The sequence below is a fragment of the Paramisgurnus dabryanus genome, chromosome 11 (genome assembly GCF_030506205.2).
Source record: "Paramisgurnus dabryanus chromosome 11, PD_genome_1.1, whole genome shotgun sequence".
NCBI classification, from domain to species: domain Eukaryota; kingdom Metazoa; phylum Chordata; class Actinopteri; order Cypriniformes; family Cobitidae; genus Paramisgurnus; species Paramisgurnus dabryanus.
The window spans coordinates 23,513,272-23,523,302 of record NC_133347.1 but is presented as its reverse complement, the minus strand read 5'-3'; the positions used below and the strand labels follow the sequence as shown (position 1 = coordinate 23,523,302).

The 10,031-nt window shown below is 40.2% G+C and overlaps 1 protein-coding gene across 7 annotated transcripts in view; it reads right to left on the bottom strand.

The window, feature by feature from the left end:
- Positions 1-1,502: 1,502 nt before the first annotated feature.
- The window catches only part of iqsec2b (IQ motif and Sec7 domain ArfGEF 2b), an 83,562-nt gene continuing 75,033 nt past the window's right edge, over positions 1,503-10,031 (bottom strand). For 2 of the 7 annotated variants that reach the window (XM_065247477.2, XM_065247481.2), the window contains exons 5-14: positions 9,795-9,956; positions 9,319-9,441; positions 7,750-7,916; positions 7,380-7,519; positions 7,159-7,284; positions 6,949-7,048; positions 6,668-6,829; positions 6,300-6,497; positions 5,852-5,922; positions 1,503-4,396 (exon numbers count right to left, since the gene is read on the bottom strand). In XM_065247477.2, the coding sequence (XP_065103549.1) occupies positions 3,005-4,396; positions 5,852-5,922; positions 6,300-6,497; positions 6,668-6,829; positions 6,949-7,048; positions 7,159-7,284; positions 7,380-7,519; positions 7,750-7,916; positions 9,319-9,441; positions 9,795-9,956 (2,641 nt within the window). In that variant the 3' untranslated portion in view covers positions 1,503-3,004. Of the gene's footprint in view, positions 4,411-5,851; positions 5,923-6,299; positions 6,498-6,667; positions 6,830-6,948; positions 7,049-7,158; positions 7,285-7,379; positions 7,520-7,749; positions 7,917-9,318; positions 9,442-9,794; positions 9,957-10,031 lie in introns of all 7 variants that reach the window. The other 5 variants (XM_065247478.2, XM_065247479.2, XM_065247480.2 and 2 more) reach the window with 5 other exon arrangements.

The window sequence follows — 10,031 nt, the reverse complement described above, 5'->3', positions numbered from 1 at the left end:
TAGTTGTACAAGTGATGCAGGTAGATGAGCGGACGTGACGCGGAGTGATACTTCACCTCTTTCTTGGAAAAGTAGTTCCAGTGAGTAAAATTTGCGCAGGAGAGGTCAGCAGAGTGCGAAAACAAAAATGATAGCGACAACTAGTGGCAAAACATCAATAAGCTCATTATGTGTTTTGACCTCATGTAGCGTCAAATGTTTGATGTTGTTGTTGTAATGACATCAAAGTACCGCGAGAGCAAATCGAAAGCACAGCCTTCGATTCGCTCTCGCGGTACTTTGATGTCACGACGCATGCAGTCGAACACACCTATTCATTCAGTGTACTAGTCAGTCATGTTAAACTTATTCAAAATGTCTGAAGAAAAAACACACACAAGACCAAGTTTGTTTTCCATTGCGAGAACACTATATTTTTATTTATAATTATAGGCAATAAATATTCACATTTCTCCGATTTTTATTTTATATATTATCTGTACACAAATAAGATGACTTCATATACCTTTATCCTCGAAATTACACCTCAGTCTGCTTTAACATACACACTTGTACACGTTTACAGATAAAATTAATTTCCTTTGATATTACTTTAATTAAAATAAATATGCAATAATAATATACACTTAATGCATTCTCTTCCAGCACACACATTCACACAAACACACACACTCACTCATACAAACACCTTTTTAATACAGTTTATCCCATTCCATTTTCAATACTAAATCAAACTGTGATAGTCTATGTACAGTGTGTTTATGCAGTGCTCAGTATATTCAGACATACTCATGCAATACAATTTACACTGAAAAAAAAGTGTTTTGGTAAATGATTAGTCAAATCATTTATGGAATAAAGTGAATGTAGTTTATATTGCACAGATTTATAATCTTTATATTTTGTTCTCATCTTACATTGGTTTAAGGTAATTCCTGGTGTAATATTAGTGCTAAGCATAAAATGCTAAGCATAATGACTAGTAGCCATCTTAAAAAGCAAACCTTTTGTTGTTGCCACTGTTATGAAATATCAAAGATTTCACAGGGTAGAAAAAGGCATAACTACCACACACTCAACACTTCAGCATCACATCAAGACACAATACTGAGCATCTGCATAAAGCCCAGTCCTGGAAATATATAACCACTTGAGATCACTTTATGCATTCACACAAACATAAACCTCAAGCATTATTTGCACTATGGCTGCTTAAATTACAAACTTTTGATCATTCAGATATACTATTATCTTTCTCTTAATATATAAGTCTTTCAGCTAAAACTTAAAATTCAGCTGCACACAAATAAGCTAAATCAAAAACACCATGGCACATATCATCTGCTTGATAAAAGATAAGTATACCCATACCAAGTATTCAACATTGGACAAGTGTGTCAATAACAATAAAGCACATTCTTGATCATTGAATGTGAAAGGAAAACATTTCTATTTACAAATATCATATTTGTTGAATTTATAACATCTGCAATTTCAAAACATAACAGAATAATATAATATTTATTAAAATTTCAAACATTCATATACCAGCATATAATATAACCAAAACAGTGAATAGCGTGAAAATAATGAATACAAATAAAATCCTTTACACTGCTTATTTCATATGTTTCAGAATTATAATCCAAAAAAGTGGAATGTTTCCTTCATATGTGTGCCACATAGGATTTAATATTATTTTAAAAAGCATATAATTTATAAAGTGCATTAAAATAATTTTTATTTTACATTCTGGGCCTTGACAACTTTATAAACTTTAGGTCAGCAACTGACACCATTTAGTATCTTGTTTATTTTTACTGTCATATGAATAAATATCCTTTAAAACAATGTCAAGCCCCTTTGGGTTTCTTCATATAGAAATTTACTGTTAATCCAAATTGTTGTTTAAATATAAAGCAGCACAGATTTAGCAAAAACTACATTAAAGAAATAAAAAAAACAATACTTTGGGTTCAACATTTAAAAAATTATTTTTTTCTTAAATTGTCAAGAATTATCCTTTCAAAAACTTGTTATTAAATAGCAAGATTAGCTCATTGTCTTTTCCTGTGAATTTGTTTTCAGCCTGGTGCAACTTTATGAATAAAAACAATGCAAAATAACGTTACTAAAAGTTACTGATTGTTTCTTAGCATAGCCTATTATTTTCATGTTGTACCTCATATTATTTTATGTACAAAGGTTTATCATTTTGATGGCCAGTAATTCTAGTTGAATAAAGATAATTACAAACAGCACATTCACATACAGTACAAGACTTTTTTTTACAGCTGTCAATTATGCCAGAGGTCAATACTGACATACTTCTAAAATTCAGACAATCACACCTTTAAAATATTTGCTTGGCAAGTTTATCCCTCTTAACACATATAGCTCTGTACAAAAAAGCAAAACAATAAAGAATTAAAAATTCTTCAGCAAACAGAAGCTGGACATCATTTTAGCGAAAAGATTATTGCATCCTGCGGCTGCTATCGACTAATGCTTGACACGTTTTACTTATACTGGAATGTAATAAATCATTGAACTTGTAATGTGCTTTGATGTTCACGTCCAGCAGAATATATGCAGTACAGAGTCATTGGTATGCTCTCCGGTCTTCACGTTATCTGGACGGGTGCCCAGCTCAAGCACTGGTGTATCATTGCCTGTATATTCACCAATCATAAATGTGCTATGCAAAAGTTTTTAGCTTTAGCTTTATGGCTCTAAAACTTGAAACAAGACTGTGGATGTTTCATTTTTTGTATGAGTTTGAAATGCTTTTGCATGCTTTAGTTTCTTGTGTGATTTGTTTAATATTTTATTTGGCTCCCCAGCCAAATCAATGACATCTACAACATTAGAACTAAAGGCAAGTGTCTTAAATGGTTTTCTTGATTGTATTCTTGTTTACATCCCACGGCACTAGTCTACCTGAGAGCCTTTGTTTGTATCAAACTACCTGTAGCGCCTACATATGCGCAGTTTCGCCTCGTCTCTAGACCTGTGGAAAGCGCAGGTGAAAGTAACACAGTCTCAGCAGGCTGCGTTTCTTTTTGCCACTGTTGTTGTTATCTGTTTTTGCCCTGCCGCCTGCCTCCTCCACCATCGCAGCAGTCCCTCCTCCAACCATCAAAGGTCCCTTCAGCGACCCCCAGCCTCGCGACTTCCCCCGGCTCACACTACCGTGCTGATCCGGTTGGTAGATTTGGATTTGGCGCGTTCGACCGTACCTGTCCCCCCAGGTCCGGCTCCAGTCTGGGCCGACGAGGGCCCTTGCTGAGCCCCGGCTTGCGAAGGGGGGCCTTGGTGCTGGGGGGGGAGAGGGGAGAGAGGCGTAAGAGGGATAAGGGGGGAGGAAGGGGGGGGTAAAGGGGAGTGGAGGGGGGGAGGGGGAATAGAGGACAGCGGAGGATACTGGGGCAGATACTGGGCGGCCGGAGGCCCTTGGTGGACAGTGGCGGACACGGAGACTGGAGGCGGCTGAGTGGGAGCAGGGAAAGGCGGAGGAGGAGGGCTGGCGAAGACGAAGTGAGGTTGGTGCACGGGGTGGGAGCCCGGGTGGGGCGTGTGCACGTGCACAGGGTGGGTGTGGGAGTGTGTGTGTGGGTGCGAGTGCGACAGCGTGAGAGGCGGCTTGGTGATGCCGCCCCCTCTGGCCGAGGGTGTGGGCTGTGTGTGGAACAACGCAAACTGCGGGTGAGGGGACAGTGGGGAGTGAGGAGAAAGGGGGGGAGGATGGCCGCAGCCCATGTTGCCCATACTCCCGTAACGACCCTGCAAAGTATGCTGGGTGATCGGCTGGTACTGGGATTGTGCGGAGGGGTTGGGGAGCGGACGGCGAGGCAAGGTAACCCGCTGAAGCGTATGGTGCACCTGACCAGACGCCGGCACAGTCTGAGCGTGGTAGCGATGGTGGTGGTAGTACGGGGGTGGAGGTTGCCCACTGACATTGTTGCTGTTGGTAGTGGTGTGGCAGTACTGGGCGTGCAGGGCTTGGATCTTGGAAGGTCCCCCTCCCTCTCCCGGGCACAGGGAGGACGGGGAAAGAGGCGGCGGCCCTCCTGTAGTCGGTGGGGCCACAGGGGCGGGGTAAGGTGGCCCCGGGGGGATGATAGGGCCCGGGGCTTTGGCTCGTTTGCTCCCAAACAGGGAGCCCAGGAAGGAACCTGTGTTGTTGTTGTTCCCAGTGGCCATTCCGGTCACTCCTCTCTCGTTGCTGCTGGAGACTGGACCAGCGCCAGTCACTGCAGGTGTGTGTTGCTGCCCCGGCCCACCCCCCACCCCCACTCCGGGGCTCAGGATAGGGCGGTGAGGCCGGTACTCTTCTGCTCCATAGCATCCCGGGAGCACAGTGGCTACTGGGTAACGCTGGTGAGGCCGCGGACTGCTAATGATGGAACCCTAAGACAAAGAGAGGGGGGAAAAGGAGGAAAGAGCAAAGGGCAAAAGAGGATTCGGAGGGAAAGGGAGGGATGTAGAAAATAAGCAGGACCAGAAGGAAATAGGAAATGCGATGATGGAAAATGTGGGCAATACACAGGCAGAGAATTAAAGAGAAGAAAATATAGCAAAAGGATACAGTGGTTTTGTTGGATGGGGAGGAAAGAAAGGGGTGAGTTGATTAGGGTAATAAAACAACATTGCTTATGCATGTTCATATACATCTACAGTACATAATTACGGAAATACAAGAGCCCAGCTTTATATTCATCTTTATTCTTTACGCCATTCCAGCATCTATGGCTATATTCATGGCGAGAACCGGTTCATTCATACACAAGTTTTTAATACAGACAAAGGTTGGGGAGGGACAATTTGGCATTTCCAATTTGCTTAACTTGCATGTTTTTGGCCTGTGGGGGGAGACGAGAGTACCCGGAGACACAGAAAGAACATCAAACTCCACACAGAAAAGCCACCCGACCTAGACGAGGGTCGAACCAGGGATCTTTTTGCTGTAAGGCAACAGTGCTACCCAGCTTTATGTTATGTGTTCCTAATACAAATGCATTTTAGTTGCAAGATTGGTAAATTCAAAATAGTATATTATGAATATTGTAAATGTGTAATCTGTGTCTAACATACATTTTGGAAAAATTATACGACTTTAAGATTTCAATTTCATATTTGCATACAGTACTTAATTACGGGACATCTTTTCATAAAGTTGGACTCTGTAAAAACGTACAAAGCTGATATCACACAATTAGATCCATGCATAAAATGTTGAATACCAAACATCTAAACAAACCACATTCAGAACGATAAAATACACCACAAAACTATAAAACAGGAGTGGGGAACCCTGGGTCCTGGAGGGCCACTGTCCTGCAGAGTTTAGTTCCAACCCAAATCAAACACACCTGAATTTCATTTCCATGTAATCCTGAAGACTTCAATTAGATATTTCAGGTGTGTATAATTAGGGTTGGAACTAAACTCTGCAGGACAGTGGCCCTCCAGGACCAGAGTTCCCCACCCCTGCTATAAAAGAATGACTCTAGTGCACAAAAAGTAATTTAAAATAAACTAAAATGTCCTACACAATATCAGTGTCATGCAGAATTTATTCTGGGGAAAATGTTTATTTATAGGTAACCCAGAATAAATCAGAATAATAAAGATATTCTTTAATGTCCTGGATAATTTCAGATCTTGTTTCATCATCTCACTGCATGTGTATATTAACATGCACAGACCACACATGGTCGGAGAGGCACGGGATGCACACATGACTCCGTATCTATGGTCAGGATACATGCAGGATGGCTCCATGTTTGTGGATGTTCCAGGCAGACATGCGGGTGGTTTGGGATTGGGGACTAAAGCTAAAGATACAGACCTCTGCTTCACTCAGACTTACTTCCATTGTACTGTCAAGGGAACCAACGCTGTTTCTGCGGCCACGTTTCCCTGTTACCCAGTTAGGACACGTCAATCACAGTGCAGTGGGTGAGTAAGTAAGTGGGTGGGTAGCTTTTCTTGGTGATACATATTTTTCTCAACCAGATTTTAAAGTATCCAAAAATGATAATTCTGTTATTCATTCACCTTTTTATGATCTAACTCTGTTTATTTTTTGGTCAACTTTTAATGATTCACAATCTATCTCTATTATATTCTATACCTGTCCCACTGTAAAATGTTTTTTATTGTTGCATAGCAGCTATTTTTTGACTACAAACTATGAATAGCCCAAGTGTGAAATGAATAACAGAATCATAATGCAAAGCGTAATCCTCTAAAAAGTATGTATATATCTGTATGTATGTATATATTATGTGTCTCACCTGATTCAGACAGGTCCCTCAGTGATGAGCTGAGTGCTGTACGTTTGAGGCCCTCTCCTGGTGAATAGTTATCATCCAGACTTGGTCTACCCATGGTGCCATTCACCACTTCATTCTTGACTCCGACCACTCCCCCTCCCATAATGCTGTTAGTGAGCAGGCTGGGCCGCATTACACCCTTTTGTTTCTCCAACTCAGCTGCATGTGGAGAAAGAAGCATTAAAAAGGGCCACGTAATAACATCAGTTCTACCTACTGTATACTTAAAGCTGAAATGCGTAGGTAAAACTAAGTAAATGTTGAAATAAATCAAAAGGAGTGGGTTATGTGTAGTTATGTTATGGGACAACAGGGGGCGCTGTACTCACACTCCACTCTGTATTTCTCCATTTCCTGCACCTCAGCAATGCTCTCCCTCAGATCACTGACAAAACGTGTGCGGTCCTGTTGACTGGGGGCTGTGAATACAATCAAAACTTTGCGCTCACCCCCTGGGATCGCAGACGTTAGTCTGACACCATGAGGATAGTCTGGAATAAAAAACGGAGAAAAACAAAATACATTCTGTAAATTAGCTGTGATTTAAATATGCCTCTGCTTGGTATGTATGGGGTTTATTGTAATAAAGATCACATCAATGAAATCTTACAGGAGTTCTGGAACATGTGAACCTGCATCTCCACCAGTGGGAAGGACTGTCTGAAACTGTATGTCACGGAGGTTTTCTTCTTCTGGAAGATCTTTGTAACCTTACAATATAATAACAAAAAAGATAACTATCAAGTAGCTTCACGCAACATATATTATGAGAAAAGTGGCTGTCAATAAATGTTTCGTTATAAATGATTGCGAGTATTACCACAACTAGATCGTTGAAGAGGAAGACCTCTCTCTGGTGCACTCCAGATCTTTGGGGACGGTTGGGGTCCGGGACTTCATAGAGCTGACAGCAGCAAACCAGCCGGCGATGTGGCAAAGACAGAACCTAGACAGAGAGCAGATTTGACTTATAACTACATTACAAACAATTATATATATACAGTATATTAATAATATAAATAAACACTCATTGATACTCACAGGTTTCTTGCCCACTATGACTCTCTCCACGGCCTGGACTTGAGAAACATGGTCATCATTGGTCCTCAGTTCCCACTTCTGAATGCGCTGGTAGATTCCAACTAGTAAATCACGTGGGATATCCTGACCATTATCCACCCCTGAAAGAGAAAGAAAGAGAATCACATGACTGATCAGGTATTTGTGTGTACTCTCGCATTATGATTGATAGGTCACATGAACTAGCCCCTCCTAAACTTCTTCCTTAATTCCATCAAATGGCACAACTGAAACACATTTAATGTCTATGTTTGCTGCTGCACACATACAAATAACAAATAACATTAGCCAGCATGTAAACACTGTCAATAAAGAGAATTTTGAACGGCACCTCGTAGGTTCTTAATGAAATCATCCAGCTTCATCTTCCGCTCTGCTTTAATGTTGGGGCTGTACATGTCTGTGTTGAGGAGGATGATGGCGAATGCCAGGATGAAGATGGTGTCTGGGTTTTGGAACTGCCTCACCAGTGCTGGATTACAAACACAATACCTTTGACTGCAAGACAGAAGAGAAAAAAATGACAGATACACTATAATAAAAAGTAGACATACTGTATAGTTTTCACAGGAATAAAGGTTGTCAAGATGAATCACACTTTTGAAATTTTAACAAACAACAACTGACCATTTAATATTTTGTTTTGTAAATTACTCAAATTTTCAATTAAATTAAAAAAATATCTATAGCACTTTTCACAATTTTGCTTTGTAGCAAAGCAGCTTTACAGTAAATAAAGAGCAGTACAGACAAATGTATAGGTAAAAAATATAGAATATTGTATTATTACAAAATACAAGTACGTTAGCATAATCAACTTTAAAAAACAGTTTCATTGTAAATTAGTTGAGTTCTATGCTGTGGTGTGAATTTGAAAGGGAAACTCCAGCCAAATATCAAAATTACAGCATAATTTTCTCACCCTTAAGCAATCCAAGATACAGTGGTTAAGCTGCAATGGTAATAAAGGTCTTTTGTTGGTCAATGTGATTTTTTAAGAAAAAAACATATTTGAAACTTTATAAACCATAATAACTAGCTTCTGGTAACGACGACATTGGTAGACATGCGATTCATGAGAGTTTTAACATAATGAGCGTTCGTTGCCATGGGTACGTTGCACAGTGACTCCAAGATGCTGTTGCTACCAGAAGCTAGTTATTATAGTTACTATTTAAAAAGTTTAAAATATGGATATTTGTCCTACAAAATGGCATCGATTACCCGCAAAAGACCCCTTGGAGCTGTTTGGATTACTCCTGTAAAGGGTGGATGCACTTTTTTGGGCTTCTAATGGTACATTCACAAGGAACAAAAAGTGTGAACGCTTGACAAAAGGCTTGTCTGAAGCGTGGCCAACAGCCAATCACAGTGTCCGCAACACATGCTCTGGTCTTCCATAAACGTAATTGGCTGGCTCTGCCAAGGGTATTTGCATAAGGCTGACGCACGTGTTGCCGCTTGAAAAGTTGAGAAATGTTCCACTTCTGCCACGAGCAACGGCAGTGACGCGGCGCTAACAGATCTACAATTCAGTTCGGCAACGCATGACGTCACCCATTAAAAGTGAACATGAAGCATAAACGCTTACGCCCCATGTGAACGTAGAGTAAGTCAGAAGTTGTTTCCTGATTTATACCATTATAAAGCTTGGAAAAGCAAGGATGTTTACTGAAATAACTCTGTGACAAATGTGTTCGTCTGAAAGATGATGGACATTTGTATCCCAAATTGCTTGAGGGTGAGTAAATCATGGTGTAATTTGCAGTAATTTTGATATTTGGGTGGAGTATTGCTTTAACCATGGTAAAATGGTATATATACCATGGTATTGCTTTAATAAATCTGAAGTGGTACTGTAAGTGTTTCTTTAATTACAGGCATATAGATTCTCACATACCTGAAAGCCTCAATAAGTCTTTCAACTTTTTGGGCCTCTCCCTGAACTTTAATCTGAGCCTGAAACTTCCTTAGAGCGTCATCGAGATCCATTCCAGAGAAGTCCATTTCATCCACAACACAACTGACAAAAAAAGGAAAATAAACATTTATAGAGACTCATTTCAAAACATGCCTCATTTGTACGTGAGTCGTGACCTAAAGTAATACGAATTGAACACTTCAAGAAGGACCTTCATTTTTTTATAGTGACTAGCTTTCAAATCCTTCTCATTCTTTTGTTATAGTATCAGTAGTATCAATTGCAGTATTTAAATCAAGTGTGCTATTTTGTATATTGCCTATACAATACATGTCTAGATTATGTAATCACTTCATGAAAAAAGTTTTTTGGCAGTCTAATCTTTTAGCATTTCTACAATACTCTTAGCCAAATTATCCTAGTCGCTCTATGGTGGCTTTATTATGTGGACTCACTCCAACACATCTTTGTTAAACTGTTTCTGTCTGTTGCCAAGGAACTCTCCAATCATCTGTCGACTCAGTCCTTTTCTCTCCAGCATAAAGCGAGCGATGCCTACTGGTGTATCTGACACAAAGCCCTTTTCAATCAGATACTGGATACCCTTCTCTGGCTTCCTGCAATCCGGTAGAACAACATCACAATTAAAAAGTTTACAATAGTAGAAAAGACAAAGTACATGTGAAGTGTAT